The 26,817-nt window shown below is 35.5% G+C and overlaps 1 protein-coding gene across 1 annotated transcript in view; it reads left to right on the top strand.

Moving 5' to 3' along the window:
• The window catches only part of pik3cd (phosphatidylinositol-4,5-bisphosphate 3-kinase, catalytic subunit delta), a 55,319-nt gene extending 33,473 nt beyond the window's left edge, over nucleotides 1-21,846 (top strand). Inside the window, 11 exon segments of the mRNA NM_201199.1 lie at nucleotides 284-405; nucleotides 1,853-1,996; nucleotides 2,088-2,187; nucleotides 3,974-4,152; nucleotides 6,288-6,388; nucleotides 6,484-6,562; nucleotides 9,505-9,672; nucleotides 13,455-13,578; nucleotides 14,207-14,352; nucleotides 16,394-16,526; nucleotides 20,063-21,846. Coding sequence (NP_957493.1) covers nucleotides 284-405; nucleotides 1,853-1,996; nucleotides 2,088-2,187; nucleotides 3,974-4,152; nucleotides 6,288-6,388; nucleotides 6,484-6,562; nucleotides 9,505-9,672; nucleotides 13,455-13,578; nucleotides 14,207-14,352; nucleotides 16,394-16,526; nucleotides 20,063-20,197 — 1,431 coding nt within the window. The 3' untranslated portion in view covers nucleotides 20,198-21,846.
• The last annotated feature ends 4,971 nt before the right edge of the window (nucleotides 21,847-26,817 follow it).

Below are 26,817 nucleotides of genomic sequence, written 5' to 3'. Positions count from 1 at the left end.
TAATCATAAATAGGAAAAGTGCTTAAAATTAAAAGTGATGAAATGTAAAGGTACATATAATGACACCATTTTTGTCAAATTGTTTCTCGATTTGCTATATAAAAAAATAAACGAGGATAACCCTGACAAATTTGTTAAATTGTTTCAATGTCCTGCTTCAGCATTGGTTATTCAACATTTTCAGACATCCTTACCTCTCCTCACGATGCTTTTCTTTCAAGCTTCATGGATTGAGAGGCTCTTGTAAACTCCCACTCAGCGCATTTCCTTTTTTTATTCACAGATGGTCGGTTTGCTACAGAAATGGCCAGAATTGCCAGCCCTACACGCTCTAGAACTTCTAGACTACAGTTTCCCAGACCCTCATGTCCGCTTCTTCACCATCCGCTGCCTCAGGAAGCTGCCGTGAGTGCTCTGCCTCTCGAAATAACACTGAAAAGGAAAAAAATATATAGCAATGTCTGCGCTGAATGCATGCATGTCAAATTTGAATGAAAAAAACACACAAATTATTGTAAATTCAAATAGCCCTTGCAAATGTAAATAATAAAAGATATAAAATAAAATAAAAACATAGATTTTAAAGAATTATTTGGGTAAAATAAGTAAAAATATTAATAAAAATCATAGAATTAATTATAAAATGATTTCATTACAATATACTACAGGGCATAGTTAATGTTAGTCAGCGTAACATGAACAACACATTTATTAAAGGATGTTGGTTAATGGAAATACAGTTGTTCTTTTAGTTCATGTTAGCTAAATGTTAACAAGCACAGCGTTTGATTTTAATAATGCAGTAGCTAATGTTTAACCAATAAAGGCTGATTTATACTTCTGCATCAAACGCCGACGTATGCTACGGCGCTGACGCATAGCCCTTCGCCATGGCCGTCGGCGTCGCTGACGTGCACCTCTCAAAAAATGTAACTACACGTCGCAACGACACATAGCGCAAGCTCTATGATTGGTCGGCTTGGTAGCGCTGACGAGTCTGGGCGGGACCGAGAGCTGCGTGAATGGTGCGAGCCTGATGGAGCGATTGTTTACAAGTGTGTAGTCCCGTGAAGGAGCTCCGGATGGAAAGTTTTGTTTTGTGTTTACCTCATAGTTAAAGTTGTTGCACGTCTGCCGGTTCCTGCCTCAAAATGAGCGAGTTTGAGCCACTTGTACATCCCGGAAGTGTTCAGGAAAAGCAAAACATCAGCGAAGAAACTCGACACAGAGGAACATTTACACCTCACTGCCAACTAGCGTTTCGGAAGTGTTAATGCAGACCAACAGAGACAGCGCACAGAAGTATAAATGCACAGCTACGCGTGTTGCATGCGCCATGGGTTACGCCGGTCACTTGACGCAGAAGTATAAACCAGGCTTAAAGGCTGTGCATTTGGTGCCAATAGTCTAATGGTACTGCACGCTGTCATATAGCACCAATGTGCTCACGGTGACCCGAGTTTGATTCCTGGCTCGAAGTCCTGTGACGATCCTTCCCCTCTCTCTGCTCCCAATGCTTTTCTGTCTTTCCTCCACTGCCCTATGTAATAAAGGTGAAAAAAGGCCTAAAAATAATATAATTTTTTTTATATATAAATAAGGGCTGTGCAAGCATAGTTCATTGTTTGTTCATGTTAATAAGCACATTAATTACCATTAACTGTGTGTTACCAATCATTGTTTAATCATTATTTTATATTCATAATTTCTTTATATTTGCAGCCGTGTTGTAAATGAATCCATGTTTCATAGCTGTCAACATTCAGCTTATTAAAAATGGCTTAAATGTAATGTGATTTCATTACAGATTTTCATAATTACATCTCATGAATTTGTTTTGTTTTCTCAACAGCGATGATAAGCTGTTTCAGTATCTCTTGCAGCTGGTTCAGGTTCTAAAATACGAATCATACCTGGACTGCGACTTGACCAGTTTCCTGCTCGAACGAGCTCTGGCCAACAAGAAAATAGGTCACTTCTTGTTTTGGCACCTCAGGTATTAATAAATCTTTGAGTGCACTACAGTGATGCCTTCGTACTCCTTCCAGTGTCATTTACAGGCTTTATTTTTTGTGCTTTGTCTAAAGGTCAGAAATGCATGTACCCTCAGTCAGCTTGAGATTTGGACTGATTCTGGAGGCCTATTGTCGTGGGAGCATCTTTCACATCAAGAGCTTGATGAAACAGGTTTGTTGTGCTTATTTCTTGTGTGAATTTGTTATTTTAGCACCTCAAGTTTTTGTGCATATGTTTGCTGCGAATCGTCTGTAGTAACCTGAAGTAAACGGCTAAAGCTTGTATTTGCCTCATGTGGCCCTTTTTGACACTTACTGCCCGAACTTAGCACTTGACTCATTTTTTGGTTACTCGTTCTGGTAAATGTCACTTTGTTTTGCGCCATTTCTGGTAAGAAACAGTGTTTGTTCATTCAAGCATGTTAAATGTACATGTATAAATATAGTAAATAAGCCCAGGGGTCTGGAATGGGTTTTTTTCTTATTTGCAGCAGCAGTTCCACAGTGACTGTGCTCTACATTTGAATGTTTAATAATAGCAGACCACTGGAAGGAAGAGGAACTCTCTGTGTGGCTGAAAGTTTGCAGCTGTTTTCACGTCTGCTTGTAAATAGAGTAGCTGACCTCTGTTAAAGGCACAAAAATCAACATTTTTTCAAATGACTTACAGCCGTGTTGTTCCAAACTTATACATTTTTTTCTTTTTTAAATATTTCCCAAATGATGTTTAACATTTCCATTAGCAAGAAAATTTTCACAGTATGTCTGATAATATTTTTTCTTCTGGAGAAAGTCTTACTTACTAATTTGTTTTATTTCGGCTAGAATAAAAGCAGTTTTTATTTTTCAAAAAACATTTTAAGGTCAAAATTATTAGCCTCTTTAATCAATTTTTTTCTGATAGTCTACAGAACAAACCATCATTATACACTGACTTGCCTAATTACCCCAACCTGCCTAGTTAACCTAATTAACCTAGTTATGGCACTTTAGGCTGTATAGAAGTGTCTTGATAAATTTGTGCATCTCCTGACCTCCGTGTTCAGTCATAACGCTATTGTAGACGATTTATTCAGGGAATTTTTTGTACCCCTTGGTTTCAAGTGTGGTACTGAAAAATCTCAGTTTGAAGGGTTATCTAGCCCTTCCTACACCTTCAAGCTAAAGAGAATTGGTAAGGGGAAGGACTAAGGGGTAAAATTGGGATTGGGCCTAAGAGTCAGGAGTGCAGTTCATAAAAGCACATTACTGGCTTTGCCAACACTGTGGCACTTTTATTTGTTTTTTGTTTACATGGCTGCCGGGTATTTTAAGTTGAGGAGCTATTTGTTTTTATATTAGATTTTTTTAGAATAGAAGTTAAATTAGATGTTAGATATATTTATATTTAGATGTATTTAGATGTTAGGTATATTTGTATTTAGATGTTAGATGTATTTGTATTCAGATGTATTTAGATGTTGGATGTATTTAGATGTTAGATGTATTTGTATTAGATGTATTTAGATTTAAATTAGATGTTAAAATACGGTGAGTTAATAAGAGAATAAGGAACATTCTGGACCTTTTCTTCACTCTTTATTCTTTTTTTATGTATTATAGAAATATCGGATCGGGTTTCGGTATCGGTAGATACTCAAAATCAACTCAGACTCAAGGGCAAAAAAACTGATTGACTCATCTCTACAACAAACAGAAATCTCTTCCAAAATCCTTTTCCTAATCTTTCTGTATGAAATGCCGACTTTACAACATCCAATCAGTTTGCAGTAGGAAAAAACAAGTCATACCCACTGTTTTCTCATTTATATTCAGTTTCTCTAGGAATTGCAGCACAATACAAAAAATGGTTGCAGCTTTCAGTTCATGCAGACTTTAATGACCTTTTTTATCTTGGAGATGCGAAATGTACCTGCAGTTCTAGAATCACCCTTATGTTTGTTGTGTCTTTTTTTCAGAACGAGGCTCTAAATAAGATGAAGGCTCTAAATGACTTTGTAAAGTCGGCCAGTCAGAAGGCAACCAGGATACAGACTACCGAGGATATGAAAGTGTGCATAAAACAGGAGACATACATGGAAGCTCTCTCCGATGTTGTTTCCCCTCTTAGCCCAAGCATCATTCTGTGTGAACTCTGGTACCATTGACTTATTATTCTCTATGAATGTGCCCCTTGTAGGGATATGCAATGTTTGTCATCTGGGATGTCATATTTACAGTTTTAACAGTTTAGTTTGAAAGCAAAATTAATAATAATAATAATAAAATATAAATTAATAATGTGTTGCATGTAAGATGCAGTATTTGTTATCATTTATCATCTAATAATTATTGCTTTAATTTTACTGCAAAATTACTGTTTTTAGTTTTAAACCAATAATAATAATAATAATAAAATAAAAAGAAAATGTAGGGACATTCAATTTTATAATTACTGCTTTAACAGTTTAGTTTGAAAGCAAAAAAAATAAAAAATAAAAAATAAATAATGTGTTGCATGTTGGCTTATGCAATATTATAATTAATTGTTACATTTAAAAGCAAAATAATAATAATAAAAATAATAACAATGATAATAATAAAATTAAAAATTAATAATGCATTGCATGTAGGGATGTATGGAAAGTCTATCATCTGGGATGCCTTAATTACAGCTTTAGCAGGTTAGTTTGAAAGCAATAATAATTATAATAATAATAAATAATGCGTTGCATGTAGGGTTATGCAATATTATAATTACTGGTTTAACTGTTTAATTTGAAAGCAAAATAATAATAATTAATAATAATAATAATAACAGAATTAAATAAAATGAAATAAAAAAATTATGTGTTGCATATAGGGATATGTGCAGATCGTGTCATTTGTTAACCTCGCTTACACATTGCTTAATACACACAGGGTGTACAGCAATATGCAAATTTCTTTACAAATGAAAAAGAATTAAAGGATTAAAATATTACAAAAATTATTACTTTCTAGCCTACATAAATATAAAAACCATACTTTCATGCCTGCTTCATCTCGGGAGGCTTTTTTAGTTAATTCATGACAATTTGCTTTTGTATAATGTTGTTATTATTATTAGTAGTAGTATTTATTATATGCATATTTAAAGTAATTTTATTAAAAACAAGCTTAGACTTGCCCACCTGTCAGGTTTTAGACCATATGGGGCACAGCATGTGTATTTGGATATTTTTTGACCACAGTTCGTTATTATTGTTCATTTATTCATTTGCTGGAAATTAGAACTGAATTTAGAAATAGTTTTGAAACAAATATTTGCGCTTAACTAACAAAATTAATTATTTATAGGCTAACGGATGTCTGTGTGTACAACATGTTTTCCTATCCACAAGAGTGAAAGTGCAAGTAAAGAATGAGGAGGCTCATCTTTTGTTCTCGCACTGCAGATGTTTTTCACTTACAAAGTCCGCCATGCAAATAGCAAATGCGCTATAGCACGACGCAACTGACTCTTAAAAGGGAATGGGAGATGATACTCTGATTGGTTTATTCTCAAAACACACCTATAACTCATTAAGAGAATAAGCTCAACACTATTAGACCATGCGCCGCGGCACAAAGCGGATTTTTCCATCCTTAAAATAGCAAAAGGGGATTCTGACACTCCCTTAATGCTTTTGCGCCCTTCACTTTGCAATTTGCGCATGGATCGTCAAAATAGAGCCTCTGATGTGTTGCATGTAGGAATATGCAATATTTATCATCTGGGATATCATAATTAAAAGCAAAAATGAAAGCAAAAATAATAATAATAATAAAATAAAGTAGAAAATAATTATTTCTTTATTTTTTTTATATAATAACATATTTTTAAATAATATATACGACGATCAAGTGTGCTGTTTTCTCAGTTATCAATGCGATTTCTTAATGTGATTTTTACACAACAGAATTCAAATTCATTATATTTGAATAATTATCATGATTTACAGTAACCATTACAGTAATCACCCAAATTATTGGGTAAATAATTGTTTCAAGTAATCTCACATGGATAGATTCTTTCAATCTTTAAGTTGTACCTCAATCCACTGCATTATGTAGTGCGCCTGATACAGTAATTCAGCAATGCTATTAAAGATTTGTTTGCACGGCATGCAAGCTGCATACAAACAGCTACTAGAAAGCAAAGAGCGGTTTTGCAACTCTGACTTGTGTGTGTGTGTGTGTATGTGTGTGTGTGTGTGTGTGTGTGTGTGTGTGTGTTTGTGCTTTTACTTGATTGTAATCTTCTCGTTTCAGTGCAGACAAATGCAAGTTCATGGACTCAAAGATGAAACCTCTATGGCTAATGTACAAGAGCAAATATGATTCCGTGGGCATTATTTTCAAAAACGGAGATGGTATGGACACAGTGTCACGCTACCTCACATCTTGGCAGGCACATAATTAGTGACTGAAAAAAAAATGTTGACCTTTTTCTTTGTTTTTATTTTAGATCTGAGGCAGGACATGTTAACCCTTCAGATGATTCAGATAATGGATATTCTATGGAAAACAGAAGGTCTTGACCTCAGGTTTGTGTAATTAATTATTAGTTACTAGTTTTATAATAATTATTTAGCATAAAACTATCATTAGCATAAAAAATGAACAGCAAACATCCGTATAACAGGCTATCCGTAGGTTCTTAAAAAGTTTTTAAATGTCTCAAATATCAAAAGGCTTTAATTTTAGGGCTTAAAAAGTCTCAAATCTACTGTATGTTGTATTGTAGGTATTAAATCTTTTTTACTGGTCTTAATTTTCCTTTGTTCATGTATAGCTACACAATCTGGCCATTAACACCCATACAATCACCAACAATCCCAATCTCAATAAAACGTTTAAAAGTTCTACATTTACTTAATGCTGAAGATACTGACCTGACCTATATTTATTATTATTATTATTATTATTATTATTATTATTATTATTATTATTATTATTATTATTAATATTATTGTATTATTAAATGTATTCAATTGTAATAATGTTTAGATAAGGCAAGTGAAAATCTTTTACAACTGGGATATTCTAATAAAATCCTTAACATTTAGCCCTGTGTAAGTCTAAAATTTCATTTATAATGGTCTTAATGTCTCAAAGGCCCCGTTGACACTGGCAGTTAAATGTGACCTAATTCCGATTTTTTTTTTTTTTTTTTTTTGGCCTTCTTATGTGGAAATAAATCAGATATAAATCAAATATGTGACAATATGACTGTCATGTAAACAGTCAGATCAAATTTATTGAGGCATTCTGTTTTGTATGTCATTAAACTTGCGACAATGTGGTGCTTCTCCGCGGTTTAATGACATAGAAGAAAGAGCGTGTGTGGTGATGCCAGTGTGGTAAACAACAACAATACATGGAGGATACATGGAGGAGGAAAGAAGTCAGTAGCCACAATTTTGCTCCCACCAGACCTGAGATCTCTCTCGTACCAACAAATTCCTCTGAATGGTGATGATGCGATGACGGCCCTTTCCCACCTCCTCCGCCTCAAAATCATTTTAAAGTTTGGCAAACTTCGTGATTTTCTTAACTTTTGCTTTTTGTTATCATACACGCACTGCAGGCTACTCATAGAACAACTTCATTCTCTCCAACACCTGTGCACACACAGGCAAAGGCTACATCTTCAACTATACACACACATCAAGGCTATACCATTACATAAACTGTGGGACTGAACCATTCACTGCTTATACTACACTTCACATATTTCACAGGGCTAAAAACAAGGCAATTTCTTCCATCGTGGCTAGTGTGGCACAGATGCTAGAACCTGCCTTTATGCATGCGCAACATCCTAAATGGTATGGCAAGTGTAAACACATGAATCGGATACGGGTTACAATTAAAAGAACTTGTAAACTGGCAGGCAAAAAAATCAGATATTGGCAACAAATTAAAATTGGGCATCAAGACCTGACAGTGTTAACGGGGCCAAAGAAGCTTAAGATTAACTTGGTGAAACCTGTAGAAATCTTGATATAAATTCTTATTATGATGCAATATAGATCAAACAAAATACATTATATAGATATTGTATATAACCTTTTTTTGTTAATACATTTAAGTGATCTCATAACTAAAAGACAATATATAGTTGAAGATAAACATATTATCTCTATAATGTGAAATCTTTCTAATTATTTTTCAAATATTTCCCAATGGATGTTTAATAGAGCAAGGGAATTTTCACAGTATTTCCTATCACATTTTTCTTCTGGAGAAAGTCTTATTTATTTTATTTTGGCTAGAATGAAAGCAGTTTTTATTTTTTAACAACCATTGTAAGGTCAATATTATTAGCCCCCTTAAGCAATATTTTTTTTGATAGGCTACAGAACAAACCATTAATGTACAATGACTTTATGAATTAACAAAATAACCAAGTTAAGATTTGGTCTCACTTCACCAAGCTTGATCTTTCCAACGCATTAAACTGCGAAACCTGTCGCACGAGCTTTCGTTTCTGGTCTGCTGCACTCACATGAGTATGAATGGAAGTCTATGGGTAGAAAAGTGATGTGTGAACACGGCATTACCTGTAGATTTCAAACAAGCCTGAAGTACTCAGTTAGTACAATCAGGTGTGTTTAATTAGAGTTGGAACTAAACCGTGTAGAGCTACAGCCATCCAGGAATTGAGTTTGGCACCCCTGCTCTAAACATACAGTTGAAGTCAGAATTATTAGCCCCCCTGTTTATTTTTTTCCTCAATTTCTGTTTAACGGAGATAATTTTTTCCCAACACATTTCTAAACATAATAATTAACTCATACTTTTATAACTGATTTATTTTATCTTTGCCATGATTACAGTAAATGATATTTGACTATATATTTTTCAAGACACCTCTATACAGCCTAAAGTGACATTAAAAGGCTTAACTAGGTTAATTAGGTTAACTAGGCAGGTTGGGGTAATTAGGCAAGTTTTTGTATAACGATGGTTTGTTCTGTAGACTATCAAAAAAATAAAGCTTAAAGGGGCTAATAATTTTATCCTTAAAATGGTTCGTAAAAAAATAAAAACTGCTTTTATTCTAGCCAAATAAAACAAATTAAGACTTTCTCCAGAAGAAAAAATATTATCAGACATACTGTGAACATGTCCTTGCTCTGTTAAACATCATTTGGGAAATATTTAAAAAAGAAAATAAAATTCAAAGGGGGCTAATAATTCTGACTTTAACTGTATTTATATAAAATATTTTTATATATTCAGCAAAAATCAGTCCAGGGCACTTGAAAAATGTGGAAAGACTATTATAAATACCTTTTTAGGTGCCTTGGACTGATTTTTGCTGTTTATTCTGATGAATCCCTCACCCAAAGAACACAGACACATTATTTAAGCTACTCCTGAGCACATGTTGTTTGATTTTGGCTATGTATATATATTCATTTAATTATTTATTAGTTTAAAAGAAACAATTACAGTTCATATTCATGTTGTTTGATCTCAGAATGCAGCCCTATGGATGCCTTTCAACCGGCAATAAAACAGGTCTCATCGAGGTGGTCAAAAACTCAGACACTATCGCCAACATCCAGAGAAACAACAGCAACAGTGCAGCCACTGCTGCCTTCAACAAGGACGCTCTTCTCAACTGGCTCAAGTCCAAAAACCCAGGGTGAGCAGCAGACTCTATAACCTCTAGAACACCGCACCACAGCACTGCACTGCAAACAAGCCTACTGTATATATCAAAACAATCAGGCCTCCGGTTTAACATCATTCGAGAAGCTTGCATAAGCTGTGTACTCTCAGAGTTAAACCTTTCTTGGCTCCTTTGACCTTTTGGTTTCTATGAAACTGTAGAGTAACATCAAATGCACTTAGCTTGCAGAAGGTGCAGCGGTGGAGTAAATTTTACCCTGCGTTTCCAACCTCGTATGTTCTTGCCAGGTGTTTTCCACCAAAGAGGCTTGATGTGCATATTGTTTTGGTGATAAAAACAGCTAAGGAGACAAGCTGCACACTAAGATGAAACCACAAAGTGTGTTACGTTGTGTAACAGTTTTTTTATTTTGAAAGTTTTGTAAGAATGTGCAAAAAAGAGAGATATTTTTCTGGAATATGCTGATTTGTGGAAGTCAGAGTATCTGGGGTTTTTTAGGCATCAAATAAACCTTCAGCATCAGCACTTCTCATTGACACAGTGACATTACTTTCCTTTACATAGTTTTTGTTTGTTTTTAGCACTTCGACGACTAAAAATGCTGGCTAATTTTTGTGGCTAACCAAAAACAGCAACTCACTATGATGCATGCATGATTTTTCTTCTAGTGTATCCTGTTTATTCATGACCTCCTCTTGAACTTGCTGAACTCCTGAAACTAGAGCGCAATAAAGAAAGACATTGACGGCTGGTCTGAAATGGAGATATGCCCCCTGTGGACGTATCCGGTTCAGCTCGCCTCTTTTCACTTACTGTAAATGCTACACTATATCATAAGGAATCATTTGCATCACAGTATTGGACACTCATGTTAGGCTCACAGATTAGTTGTCTAATGCTTCATACCTCTTGAAGTTATCATTCATCCAATAATGAATATTTGCTGTTCAATCCTCAGCTCATCTAATATGTAGATTTTTTATTCAGTAAATAGAACAGTAATGATTTTCTTTAAGGATTGAATGGTTTTATGATTCATAAACTTGCTCCACGTCATGATTTTACTCTGTAGATGTTAATCCAGGATCGCATCGTACTCTGGCTGACAAAAGTCTTGTCGTCGATCCCAGTTGTAAGAGCAACAAGTAATAACTTGACTTCTAGTTAATCATTCGGAAAAGTGGCAGAGGGTAGATTTTACAGATGAATCATTTGTTGAACTGCATCCCAATCATCACAAATACTGTAGAAGACCTATTGGAACCCGCATATACCCAAGATTCTCACAGAAATCAGTCAAGTTTGGTGAAGGATAAATCATGGTTTGGGGGTGTGTGAGAGATCTGCGGAGTGGATGGAAACATCAACAGCCTGAGGTATCAAGACATTTGTGCTGCCCATTACATTACAAACCACAGGAGAGGGCAAATTCTTCAGCTGGATAGCGCTCCTTCTCATACTTCAGCCTCCACATCAAAGTTCCTGAAAGCAAAGAAAGTTAAGGTGCTCCAGGATTGGCCAGCCCAGTCACCAGAGCTAAACACTATTGAGCACGTCTGGGGTAAGATGAAGGAGGAGGCATTGAAGATGAAAATAAAAATTCCTGATAAACTCTGGGAGTCCTGCAAGAATGCTTTCTTTGTCCAGATGACTATTGATAAGTCATTGCAGAGATGTATGGATGCGGTCCTCCAAGCTTACGGGAGTCGTACACAATATGAATTCTTTTTCCACTGGACCATGACTTTACATTCTATACTGTACATTATTTCTGTTAAGTGACAAGACTTTTGTCTAAGCAGAGTCAGACCTTACTGTTCTAAGTAAATAATTAAAAATCGAGACATGATTATATTTTATTTTGGTAAAATAAGCAGAATCTAGAGGCCTTTGCCTTTTTTATAAGCCACTTCTGCTACCAATTGATCAACTAGAAGTCAGGTAATATATATATATATTTCTTTTTTCCAAAACTTTGATAGACAACAACACTTTTGTCAGGTAGTGTGTGTTGATCCTGAAAAACCTATTCCCTACCCCTAAACCCAACCATGACTGTAAATTATTCCCAAAAGCAGAAGGTAATAATAGTTAGATAACAATCATGTAAAAGCACATAAACCTAATTTTATGCCTAAACTTAATTAAAACTTTAAACATATCCCTTAATTCTGGTTGGCTGATTGAAATGTTTTTTCCAGGATTAGGCTACAAGCACTTTGAAAGTCAGAAAAACATGGTAAACAAATTTAAAACCTGCGACTCTTTATGATACATTCAGATCTTAGAAATCAAAATGATCATTGTTATAAGATTTAATCTTAATCCTTGGTAAATGGTTATAAGCATTACTCTTCCTGAAACAATGATGGAATAGATAAGGAATAAAATGTACTATGCGCATCTGTATTACAGGTACAGTTGTAGCTTTTAGTCTAGCCTGGCATAATAATATTCATATAAATTCTTCACATTGCATTGTTTTATTTGCATTCTATTTGTAGCAGTTTCTTGTACACTTGTAAGTAAAAGTGATAAAAAAAAATGTACCAAATCAGAATGGTTTGGCACAATTTAAGTCTTTATTATGGGATCTGAGCTGAACAGACTGAAACATTACACATTCACTCGACATGTTAACAGTGAATGTCTTGGGTGACTCATAGAGTGACTTATTTATCTGAGTGAGAAAATTATCTGACAGTTTCTGTTATCTGATAAAAACAAGACAACACTTTGGCAACCTTCAGTGACACAGCATATGCATTTTAGATAAATGTATTTAGATATAGTTTAAATGGTTTGAACTCCATTTTCAGGAGATGAAAGTAAAATATACTGCAATAATTTGTATTAATACATGCAAAAATACGGTGTTTTGGTGTTTGCATCAAATTAAATTTACTAAATTAATTTTAGACCAACTGAAAGCATGATTGGATGGGTGGAATTGTCCACTTATTAACATATAAGCGAGCAAGCTAATTAAAATAAACTGTATTATATTTAATATTATTTAAACAAGGATAGTGATGTGCACAGTATAAAGATTTAAATATTTACTAATTATTTTATAATTTGAGGCTTTGCAGTAATTCTTATAGTGTCTTTTGATGCAATGTTTCTCAACCACGTTCCTGGAGGACAACCAACATTGCATGTTTTGCATGACTCCTTTGTCTGTCACACCCAATACATGTTTTCCAGTCTCTGCTGATGATTTGAGTCAGATGTGTTTGGTTAAGGGAACATGGAAAATGTGCAGTGCTGGTGGTTCTACAGGAACATGGTTGAGAAACACTGTTTTAATGTCATCATATTCATTTTCCTTTGGCTTAGTCCCTTTATTTATCAGGGGTCGCCACAGTGGAATAAACTGCCAACTTCCAGCATATGTTTTACGTTTCAGATGCCCTTCTAGCCGCAACCCAGCACTCAAAAAACACCCTCTCTCACATTCACACAAATACACAATGGGCAATTTAGCTTATTTAATTAAACTATACCGCATGTCTTTGGACTGTGGGGGAAACCAGAGCACCCGGAGGAAATCCACGTGAACACCGGGAGAACATGCAAACTGAACCAGCCAGTATTAGAACTAGCAACCTTCTTGCTGTGAGGTGACAGTGCTAACCACTGAGCCTACGTGTTGTCTCCGATAGACATTTTAATGTGTGAAAATTTTTAAAAATATATTTGTGTGTGTTTTAATAGGTTTGCACACAGGAAGTATGTGGTACAATAATGGCGACAATTATGAATGAACACATTATTCTTGCTGTATTTTCTAGGGATAAACTGGATCAAGCCATTGAGGAATTCACCCTTTCGTGTGCAGGCTACTGTGTAGCTACATATGTTCTGGGAATAGGTGATCGGCACAGTGACAATATCATGATTAGGGAATCTGGGCAGGTGAGATTCATTCAGCACCTCATCAGTATTGTGTAATCATAAACTGCATCACAAGATGGCACCAGCCATCCATAAGGTCTGCCATAGAGTGGGCACCTTTTGGATATACAGTTTAAAGGAGAGATTGTTCTCAACACATTTCTAAACATAATACTTTTAATAACTCATTTCTAAGAATTGATTTCTTTTATCTTTGCCATGATGACAGTAAAATAATTTTACTATATATTTTTCAAGATAATAGTATTATGTTCAAAGTACAATTTGAAGATTTAAATAAGTTATTTTGGGATGTTAGGGTAATTAGGCAAGTCGTTGTATAACTGGTTTGTTCTGTAGACTATTGAAAAAAATAGATATTGTTTAAAGGGGCTTAAAATATTGACCCTAAAAGGTTTTTAAAAATTCAAAACTGCTTTTATTCTAGCCAAAATAAAACGTGTACAACTTTCTCCAGAAGAAAAAATATTATAGGAAATTCTGTGAAAAATTCCTTACTCTGTTAAACATCATTTGGGAAATATTTGACAAAGAAACAAAAACACAAGGGGGCTACTAATTTTCACTTCAACTGTATACTCTGGGATTTCTGCTGTTTTCTAAAAAAATGTTACAATTTTGTTTGCAGTTGTTCCATATAGATTTCGGGCACTTTTTGGGGAACTTCAAGAGCAAATTCGGGATCAACAGGGAACGTGTGCCTTTCATTCTGACATATGATTTTGTTCATGTAATTCAGGAGGGACGAACCAACAACAGTGAGAAATTCGAAAGGTCAGTGCACATTTGATATGTAAATAACTAAAGCAACTCAAAATATCCTGCAAGTTAAACAATTTGATGGCACTATTTGAAGTTTAATTAGTTTTTTGTGTATTTTGTTGTAAACTTTTTATATATTTCTGCAGTTTATTTCAAATCTGTCAATTGCATTTAGCAATTTAAGCAACTCATAGAAATATGATATATGGCAATATATGCAGATTAAATTTATGACCCACAAGGTCATATCTGGATTTCACATACATACAATATATCTCATATGTGGCATTTATGTATACATATATTATTCAACCATTGGAATTATAGCTAATATATTAGCTGTTATTTGTTTATATGTGGCCATACAATATATGTACCAATCAACGAATATGTTTGAACATACAGTATATCTACGTATTTGTAATTCCAACCGTTAAATGTATATGAAAAAGGCTATTTTTGCAAAATTTTGAAATAAATGTACCATATATGACATATGTATGTGAAATCTAGTTATGAACTTTGTCATAGATGTAAGTTGCATATATTTTCTTAGATTAAATTTCTATAGACCTTTTTCTTAGAACGCGAAAATACCCATTATGCTTTGGGTGTATGTGCAAGGAGAATGCTAAGAACTTCCGGTCGGCAGCCGATGCATGTAAAAAGTCACATTTGGACAGCTTTGAAATGATAGTTTTAATCTATTTTGCCTGCTTTATCATCTTTGAACTAATACTGCTGTTGATCAGCACAACCTCCTGGACTGATCATTTAAAAAAATGCGATCTAAATGGGATAGAAAGCAATTGCTCTGAGGCGTTTTCCCCTTGTTGTCAGACGTTATGTTCTGCTGTTTAAATGAAGCATCGTCATCGCTGAAGTCCACAGTTTCTCTCTCTTTCAAACATATAACCAGCCCCAACAAAAGTTATTCTCCAAAATGTTTGACACACACACGTAGCCGACTGTACTGTCCCACTAACACACTGATTTAATAACTGTGACAAAGTAAAAAATATGGTGTCATTTTGAAATGACAGAAAAACACAAACCGTGGTACATACTACACACTAAATCAAACATAAACGGCTCGCGATTGGAATGAACAGCAAATCAGCCAGCAGAGTATCAGTAACAGACTTTTATTGGTCATTTTCGTAAATTGCATGACTTTCATACCTGTAAAGTTTCATACCAGTAATTTGGTCTGCTCTATAATGCAGTGAAGTATTGTGTGTGCGTGCGTGTGCGCGTGTACGTGTGTAGTTTGGAACGTCAGACATGTGAACTAGGAACGTTTTTCTCTCGCGCTTGAACCACATCTGACAGATTATAATGGCCTTTCTAAGTTGTGTGTCACAAAAACACTCTGTAATCCATTAAAAACGCTATTGAAACCCATTTCCGGAGTGCAAATTACCTATTGTAAACACTGTAAATGGAAGTTCTAAACCAGAAGTCACCAACATGGTCCCCGCGAGGATCACATGTGTTGCCCGCAGGCCTATTCTAAAAAAATAGCTCACCATAGCACCACTTACCAGTAAGCTTCATCTAATATAGAAGTAATCATTTAAAAATGTAAATATTTGCAGAGATATATAAAAATAAAGTGTTGCACATTGATACATTAAATACAGGGTATTTCCCACCCTGTTTAATCATTGTTGCTAACTTTTGTGAGAATCATTAACATGGTCAGTGTCTTCACATGGATGAATATCATTAATTATAACCTAAAGTATAATTAAAAGTAAATTGAGCAAATTTGTTATTTGAGAAGTGTTTATCAAACTGGTAGTCCTCCACATTAATCGGTACCCAAGAAGTAGCTCTCAGTTTCATAAAGGTTGGTGACCCCTGTTCTAAACCATTCTACTGAAAGATGCTGGTCACTATGTCGCCCACCATGCAGCAGCCACGAAAATGGTCTACATAAGAAAATCTAATCAAAAAGAAACAACTATGCAATTTTTTTTATGTTTTTATGTCTGTAATTTATAGAAACTTTTAGAAATAGTAAGATTGCATGTGTGCTTATGTTTGCCAGGTTTCGCGTCTGTTGTGAACAAGCCTATAAGATTCTTTGCCGGAACGGGACTCTTTTTGTGAATCTTTTTGCCTTGATGAAAGCTGCAGGTCTTCCGGAGCTCAATTCTTCCAAAGACATCCAGTATCTAAAGGTAATAACCACGTCGTTTCACGTCCAGCTGATTATTTATTACCCATGAAACTTTGTTTACACAAGTCTAAAGTACGGTGGCTTAACGTAGTGCAATTTAAGAAAACACATGCAATTGCAAAAAACACCAGCAAATTGAAAAAAGATCTTCATCCGTTTGACAGCAAACGTGCTGCAAATTCTCACAATGCAAACACATTTTTAAAAAACACACTGCGTTTTCTCACAGTGCAAACAAATTTTTAAAACGCATGCAATTTTTCACAGCACTTTCAAAAAGCACAGAACAGAATGGAAATGTTTCAAGTCATTATTATTATCATTATTATTTTTTTATGATAATAATAATAATAATTATTATTATTATTATTATTATAATAATTATTATTATTATTATTATTGTTATTATTATATGATTATTATACTATTATTGGTGAAAAAGTTTGAGAACCATTATATTATATTATATTATATTATATTATATTATATTATATTATATTATATTATATTATATTATATTATATTATATTATGTTATATTATATATGTATAATAATAATAATTTATTTTATTTATAACACGCTTTTCTAAAACCCAAATCGCTTACAAGTGGGTAAAAACAACAAAGCACAGTAAACTCAAAAAAATACGATAAAAAACACAGCAAAAATAAAAGAAAACAAATTAAAAACAGACCTAAAAAGATGAGTTTTAAGTAGCTTTTTAAAAGTGTCTAATGAACCAGCATTCCTAATGTTGGTGGGAAGAGCATTCCACAGTTTGGGAGCACGGAAAGAGAATGCCCTACCTCCCATGGTGCCAAGTTTGCAGCAAGGCTGAAACAGTGTAAGACCCGAGGCAGAGTGTAGACAGCGAGAGGCAGAGAAAAATGGATATCAGGTCACAAATGTAACCGTAGCAGAACCATGAACTGCTTTATATGTTAAAATCAATGTCTTAAAATCAATACGAGACTTGACGGGCAGCCAGTGAAGCTGTTGGAGTATAGGAGTGAAGTGCGACCGAGACGATGTATGCGTCAACACGTGCCGCAGAATTTTGTATGTATTGCAAAATCTTGAGAGAATTTGCTGGTAACCCTCTCAATAAGCAATTGCAAAAATCCAAGCGAGACGTGATGAAAGCATGGACGAGTCTTTGAGCATCAGGCCTCGAGAGGAAAGGATGTAAGCGGGCTATATTACGAAGATGATATAGGGCTGTTTTAGTTACATGTTTAAAATGAGGCTAAGCTGGAAATCCAGGAGAACACCGAGATTACGCACCTGGGGAGATGGTGATAAGACAGACCCATCAACCGTTAACTCAAATTCACTACACCTCTTGACGTTAGAGGGAGTGCCAACCAATAAACTCTCAGTTTTTGAACTATTCAGTTAAGATAATTATGTTGCATCCAAGCTTTAATTTCAGTTAAGCAAGCGTTAAGTGATGACATTGATGCCGATGAATTGGGAGAAGTGTTAATATAGATCTGTGTGTCATCGGCATAACAATGATATCTAATCCCAAATTTTTGCAGGATTTGACCAAGAGGCAACATATAAATACTAATTAGAAGTGGACCAAGTACTGACCCTTGGGGGATTATATTGTATTGTTTTTATTATTTTGGTTGCATTGTTACGTTTTTTTAATGTGTGTGCGTTGTGAGGATTTGCAGCATGTGTGCTGTGATATGGATAAAGATCTTTTTCTAATTTGCTGGCATTTTTTGAAATTGCATGTGTTTTTTGAAATTGCAGAACATTAAGTTCTCTCGACCACCGTGCTGAAGGGTAGTTCACTCAAAAAATTCCAATTACACAGAATTAATTAACCCTCAAGTGATTCAAAACCTTGATGAGTATCACTAAAACCTAAAGAATAAATTTTAAAGAAAGCTGAATCCTGTAAATATTGACTTCCATTGTAACGAAGGGGGATGACACAAACAACTGGGGTAAGATCCAAATGCAGGTTTATTCTTCTTCAAGCAAGCAATGGTCAATACAGGTGCAAACGGGTATGTGTAGGCAGTCCAGAATCGTAATCAGTAAACAGGCGAGAGGTCAAAAGGCAGGCGGCAGGCAGGGAGAACAAGAGTATACAAGGCTAGGTAAAACACGGGGAAACAAGACAAGGAATAACGCACTGTAATGTCATCTACTGATAAACAAGACTCGGCAAACTGAATGGGTGAGTGTGTGGCTTAAATAGTGTGTGCAATCAGTCTTTGACAATCCTCAGGTGGTGTGAATGTAATCAGTCTAGATGAGTAAACATTTGTGTCTGGGGGAAGTGCATGTATGAATATGTAGTCCAGGAATGGCGAAATTGTAGTCCATAAGTATGGTGAGTGAGAACCAGCGATCTAATGGAATACGATCGCTGGTAATCGTGACATCCATAATATTTAATTTATCTACTACAATCAATGGGTTTTTTTATTATGAAATTGTGCTATTCATTTTGATTTTGCTATAAATTACTTATTATAAAACATATTTTTGTCAGTATGGAGGGCCAATAGGGCCTATCCATTTTAAATGTGTTTTAGCAACCCGGGCTCATTGTGGAAACGTAGTCCCGCGGACGTTTCTGGAGACCACGGAATACGTACCGGCGGGAACGTACGGCTGCAGTTTTTGTTTTTGCGAATCCGCGAGTGTTCTTGCGTGAACCCCCCAAAGGCCGCTGTCCGACTGACCGGATGATTGACTGTGTGACCAGCCAATCGGCCGATCCCCCCTCCTCCTTCTCTGAACCCAACCAATGTTACTGATTGTCCCGCCCGCCCACTTGCTTTCCTAAACCCAAGCAACAGTTTACAAAGCCGTCCAAAAAAAGAAAAGCCCTGATTTTTTTTTTCTACCGTGTTTTCGGATTTCACCGCGTCCTCACCCTGTTATGAAACTCGTTCACTTAATTTTTGGGATTTTGTTTTTGTCTTACCTGATTGCTGAATCCGCTCTTTCCCGGACTCGAAACCGATCGCTGTAGTCGACTCCTCTCTGCATTTCGAGCCTGCCGACGTACACGGTTAGCAGAGTGGACAAACAGGTTGCAGTGGAGAAGCCCTCCACAAGGAGGTAAGCGGTCGGCCGGCTGTGAACAGCGTCACACCGCCCCGCAGCGTTCGCTTGAAAAAAATAAACGCGGACGTACGTACCTCCCGGGACGTATTCCGCTGTCTCCAGAAACGTCCGCGGGACTACGTTTTCAGAATGAGCTTGGGTTGTGTTTTAGTAAGCACAGACCTGCACAATTTGTGTGGTGAGACGATACTTTTTTGGAAAGTAAAATGACATATTTGTATATGTACAATACTAGTATACCATCACAATACCTTTCATGAATAAGCATGACATAAAAAAAAGCTTGTTAATGTATAGGAACACATTGCATATGCAAATTGAGTCACAAATACAGCAGTGTCATTGGCTGTTCTTGCTAAAGCTTCAATTGTCAAATTTCTTTTAAAGATATTTAGTCATGATTCAGAAAATCTTGTAAGTTGGACTTTTTTTTGTCACAGGACTCTTTGGCACTGGGGAAATCGGAGGAGGAAGCACTGAAGAACTTTAAGGTCAAGTTTAATGAAGCTCTACGAGAGAGTTGGAAGACCAAGGTGAACTGGATGATGCACACATTTGCCAAAGATAACAGATAAACAACGCTCGATCACAGACTGCTAAAGAAGACCCAGCGAAACCCTCTTGATGCAGAGTTTTGTTTTCAACCAATGCAGCTTTTGGAGATGTTGCAATGCTGTCTGGCATCTGTCCTGCCATGCAAAAGCAAAATATGACCAGATTATATTGAAAATCCTATGGTTTGCCTTTGCAGGGCAGTAAATAAATATAGCGAATGTTTACATCGGTGACGTACGTACTACTAAATAAATCTTTTGTTTTAGTCTTTTAAGGAGAACATTTTGCAACACGATGCACTGAAAATGGAAGCTACTTATTTAACAAACAAACTATCGGGGTGATACTAATTTAAGCATCTCTGGTCACTCGAACCGAGAAAAAAAGCAGAGCAACATAGTTAATGTATTTATCATTTCTGTACAGCGTATAAATCACTTCGGGTCAGGAGAAAGCACTTTGAGGGCTTTCACAAGGTTTACATTTTCATTTCTGGATTTTCTTTTGTTTACATGAATTTGTACATATTTAGTGTATCATACGTATATTTGCATTCCTTAAAGCTGTATTTTTTTTCTCATCTGGATGCCTTGTATAATAGGAGCGTTGTTCATCAGGAAAGCCTTTGTATAGTGTAGTGGTGTACATGAGAAGACATTTTTGTATGTCCGTGTAGAAACGAGCCTTAAATATTTTGTATCTGTGGGGTATTCTGTGCCTTTGGGATGAGACACAAGCCATCTTGAAGACGTGTCCAAAGAGTTTGCTTATCGTTCAGTGAAAATCAACAACAAAAAAGGGATGTTTGCCTAAGACTGCTGTATTATAAATCAGGGCGAAATGAAGTGTTATTGCTCTGTAGAAATCTGCGCCTGTGTAAATGTGTGCCTATATTGAATATAGAGTCACTCGCGCTTGTGTTTGCTCTTCCGGTTAAACCTTAATCACTTCCAGAATGTATCACCTCAGTATTCTCTATCCGACTCATGAAGATAATGTTGTTTATTTTGAATCTTGAAATGTCCTCTAGAATGTGAATTTTTAAAAGAAGAGATTTAAAAGCAAATCAATCTAATCTTTATATATGAAAGTGCTGTAAACACCCATCAATTTTAGCAATGTTAGGAGATTAGTGCACTGCAGAAAAACTTTCACCTAGTGGATGTATTTTTGTGAATTAATTTGAAGTGAGTACCTCTTATAAAGGGATAGTTCTTCTAAAATGTCATCCTTTACTTTTGATTTGTTCCAACAGCACACTTGTTGAACAGAAAAGAAGATATTTTGAAGAATGCTGGAAACCTGTAACCATTGACTTCCATAGTGGTTTTTATTCTACTGTGAAAGTCGATGGTTACAGGTTTTTGGCTTTCTTTAAGTATCTTCTTTTGTGTTCGACAGATTAAATAAACTCATGAAGCTTTGTGAACAACTTGAGGGTCAGTAAATAGTCAGTACATATTAATTTTAGGGAGAACTATCGCTGTAAGCCATGAGAAATTCTCTAAGCCATCTTCTGTTCTCGATTATGCACCATGAATCTCCAGGATTTTTCTGTTACTAATTAATTTTCTTCAAACCGAACTGCTTTGGTATGATTTTTTTATACTTTTGAGTTATTGAATTGTGCTATTCGTTTTCATTTTGCCATAAATTATTGATAATGAAACTGATTTGTGTGCTTTTTATTTGAAGAAGTCATTATATTCATTCATTTTTTTTTTGGCTTAGTCCCATAATCAGGGGTAGCCACAGCGGAATGAACCGCCAACTTATCCAGCATATGTTTTACGCAGCGGATGCTCTTCCAGCTGCAACCCAGTATTGGGAAACACCTATACACTTTTGCATTCACACACACACACACACACACTACAGCCAAATTAGCTTATTCAATTCACCCATAGCGCATGTCTTTGGACTGTGGGGAAAACTGGAGCATCCAAAGAAATTCACAAGAACACAGGGAGAACATGCAAACTTCACACAGAAATGCCAACTGATCCAGCCGGAGCTCGAACCAGCAACCTTTTTGCTGTGGGGCGTATGTGTGTCCCTTTGCGCCACACTGATGCCGTACCTGTGATGTAAAATATTGGTTCAAGAAATATATTCCGATTCTTTTAGTTTGACAATTCATTTAAATGGTTAGTGCGGGGTTTAATATATGTCATATCCAACCACCAGAGGGCGCACAAAATATTTTACCTTTACAGGTTATGTAAGGCAGAGGTTCCCACACTTTTCAGCCCGCGCTCCCCAAAATAAAAATGTCAGTAACTCGCGATCCCCATTTTTCAAGGTGGTTATACTGTAAATATATAAACGTTGCAGACACAACTAACATGAACATATTGACAACACAAAAATGCAACAGCCTATTAACCATATATATTTTTGTCATTTATTGATGGCTGATTTTTTATTTGCATGTTGTTGTTGTTGTTGTTTCTTTAACGCAACTATTAATTATTTTTTGTGAGTTATGAACAAAATATGGTAATTAAAATAGTTTAATAAAATTTATTTGAGTTTTGGAAATCACGCGACCCCTTGTCATTAGTGTACCGCGACCCCCATTTTGAGAACCACTGATGTAAGGTACGATTACCATGCTATCATTAAGGTATGCCATTACCCTGCAAATTACATAAAATGAAATGGAAACACCTCAGTTTTACAAAAACTCTCTGATGTTGCAAAGCAAAGTATATATATTTTTCTTGACTACATTTGAAGTCAGAATTATAAGCCTTTCTGAATAATTAGACTTATTTTATCTTTGTCAGGACGAGAGTACATACTTTTTTACTAGATATTTTTCAAGATAATAATCAGCTTGAAGTAAGATTTAAAGATTTAATTACGTTAATGTGCTATATGCACACTGACTTTTTAATTTCAACCAGCCAGCCTCAGCGCTTCCTGTTTTTCCATTATAAAACTGCCAAGTTAAAGGTCTGAAATTATTTTTATTTATACTGCCTAATAGATATACGATATAAAGTGGGTCTCCGACCGGAAAAGAAGCACTGCATTAAATGACATTTCCCACCGCCATGTCTGTAAAATATGACTGTAATATTTTACAACAATTTTCAATGGAGTTTCTGCACTAGTCTGATGATCCTGATGACGCTAGCACAGTCTTTTTTCTCGTTTTACATTTGAACAACTTAATGAATGCTTAAGTCTATTTAACTGAATGTATTGTAATTGCATTACAACATTGATGCTGTGAAAGGAACCCTAAATTGAAATAGTCACATTTATCTTTTACCGGAAGTTTATCACTGGCTGAAAAACTCTAACTGTGCAAATAGCCCATTAGGTTCACTAGGCAACTAGGTATAACAGCAATTTGTTATGAGGACAAATGAAAAAATATATATTGACCTTAAAATGGCCTTACATTTTTTTTAAAACTGTTTTTATGCTAGCTGAAATAAAAGAAGACTCTCTCCAGAAGAAAAAAAATTTCTATGAAATACTGTGAAAAAATCCTTCTGTTTTGACTTTAGCTGTAGGCCTATATATTTTTAGATAATTTTTGTAAATTTGAATCTTCTTGCAGGCATCAGGATGGCACAGTGGGTAGCATGATTGCCTCACAGCAAGAAGGTCGCTGGTTTGAGGCCCGGCTGGGTGGGTCCTCTACAACCCAAAGACATGCGCTATAGGTGAATCAAATAAGCAAAATTGGTCGTAGTGTATGTGTGTGAATGCAAGAGTGTATGGGTGTTTCCCAGTGTTGGGTTGCAGCTGGAGGGGCATCAGATGCGTAAAACAGATAAGTTGGTGGTTCATTTCGCTGTGATGACCCCTGATAAATAAAGGGACAAAGCCGAACAGAAAATGAATGAATGAATCTTCTTGCTTAGATGTACCAGTGAGAAAGGTCTCGTTTTGCTGATGTTCTACATTATGTGTTTTTATAGTTCTACGACCTCTTAAGTGGTCAATTTCAATTTCACTTCTCAAATCTTGACCTGCTTGGGAATGGAGTTTAGCTTCTCACTGTGATCTGTGAGGATGGAAAATGTTTATTTTTCTGACTGTCCGCCTGAATTTCCCCTGAATTTGCAGAACTCAGAATAGTTTGGGACAGGATGTTAAATACGCCTGATCAGCGTTTGAATGTTATTAATGTGAGTTAGAGAAACATACACAGTTCAAATGGAACAGAGATAAAAGCGGAACTGGAAGTTGTTTGCATCTTCAGTCTTGATTGTGTAATGAATTATAAACAAGGCTTTCCCAGGGTGAAATGTACAGTAAACGAGACTGCTGGGAATCTCCCAGAAACACACACTATAGGTCACTGAAATCAGTTCGTAGCAGTTTAGTTAAATGATTTTCTGTGATTCAGCAGTATCAGTTGTTAATCCTGAGAAACATGAACCTCTCTTAAGCACTTTAATGGCTAATTTTAAACTTTTACATGTTAATAAAAGTTTAATAGTGTTTCTGTATTCGGCAGATTAGAAAACAGGTTCATTAGTGCCTGTCATATTCAGGCTGTCTAAACAACTGCAGACTTATTGAATGGCAGTATAGGCTATTGTTATGCCATCAAGGAGGGATGTACTGTGAAGGTTTACACTCACCAGCCAACTGCTTGATAATGCAAATTTATAATCAGCCAATCATATTGCAGCAACTCAATGCATTCAGGCATGTAGACATGGTCAAGATGATCTGCTGTGGTTCAGACCGAGCATAAGAATGGGGAAGAAAGGTGATTCACATGACTTTGAACGTATCATGGCTGTTGGTGCGAGGCTGGTCTGAGTATTTCAGAAACTGCTGATCTACTTGGATTTTCATGCACAATCATCTCTAGGGATTACAGAGAATGGTCTGTTAAAGAGAAAATTTCCAGTAAGCAACAGTTCTGTGGGTGCAAATGGCTTGCTGATGCCAGAGGTCAGAGGAGAATGGCCAGACTGGTTCGAGCTGATAGAAACACAACAGTAACTCAACTAACCACTCGTTCAAATCGAGGTCTGCAGAAGAGCATCTTTAAACGCACAACGCATAAAACCTTGAGGTGGATGGGCTACAGCAGCAGAAGACCACACCGGGTACCACTCCTGTCAGCTAAGAACAGAAAACCGAGACTACAATTCCCACAAGCTCACCAATATTGGACAATAGACAATGGAAAAACGTTGTCTCGTCTGACGAGTCTCGATTTCAGCTGCAACATTAAGATGGGTCAGAATTTGGCGTCAACAAAATGAAAGCATGGATTTATCCTGCCTTGTAATGGTGTGGGGGATATTTTTAGCACACTTTAGGCTCATTAGTACCAACTGAGCATCGTGTCAGTTCCACAGCCTACCTGAGTATTGTTGCTGACCATGTCCATCCCTTTATGAACACAGTGTACCCATCTTCTGATGGCTTCTTCCAGCATGATAACGCGCAATGTCATAAAGCGTGAATCATCTCAGACTGTTTTCTTGAACATGACAATGAGTTCACTGTACTCACATGGACTCCACAGTCACCAGATCCAATCCAAGAGAGCACCTTTGGGATGTGGTGGAACAGGAGATTCTCATCATGGATGTGCAGCCGACAAATCTGCAGCAACTGTTTGATGCTATCAGGTCAAGATGGACCAAAATCTCTGAGAAATATCTCCAGTACATTGTTGAATCTGTGCCACCGAGAATAAGGCAGCTCTGAAGGCAAAAGTGGGTCCAACCCAGTACTGGTAAGGTGTACCTTATAAAGTTACCGATGAGTATATATCATTTATAGGAATTTATGATGAAATTGTAAATCCCTACTACATTCTACTGTATAATAAAAGAACAATGTGTAAGAAAACAACCCTAAAAATATTAATAAAATAACCTCCTGAGATGGCAACATTGATTTGAAGAAATTATTTATTACAAAAAAAGCAATATAACTCTGGAAGTATCTAAGAATTAGATTAGTAACTATAGAAAATTGTTAATATAATATAATATAATTAACTATATTTTTAAGCAATTAATTGCATATAAAATAAAAGTTTGTTTTGACAATATATGCATATGTAGTGTATATTTATTAGGTATATATAAATACACACATGCATGCATCTGTTCTGCATAGTTTTGCTTTTTATGTATGTGTGTGTATCACATATACTTAATAAATAAATAAATAAATAAATATATATATATATATATATATATATATATATATATATATATATATATATATATATATATATATATAAATATATATATATATATATATATATATATATATATATATATATATATATATATATATATATATATATATATATATATATATATATATATATATATATATTATGATGTGATGATGAATATAATATAATATAATATAATATAATATAATATAATATAATATAATATAATATAATATAATACAATATAATACAATATAATATAATATGTAATAAAATAAATGTAAGCTAAGCAAAACATTTAATCTTATTTTCAAATCTATTTCTTTTCAGGGCTTCACTGATCTCTGTATAGTTAAAGTTCCTCCAGCGTCACAGCGCTCTCTAGTGTCGGCGGCCGCGCATCGCTTCGGCAGGAACTGATTCAGCAGCAGCGGCGCGTTTACGCTCTTGAGTCACTCCAGCGCT

This window comes from Danio rerio, chromosome 23 (genome assembly GCF_049306965.1).
Source record: "Danio rerio strain Tuebingen ecotype United States chromosome 23, GRCz12tu, whole genome shotgun sequence".
Classification (NCBI taxonomy): domain Eukaryota; kingdom Metazoa; phylum Chordata; class Actinopteri; order Cypriniformes; family Danionidae; genus Danio; species Danio rerio.
This window is presented reverse-complemented; position numbering and strand designations above follow the sequence as displayed.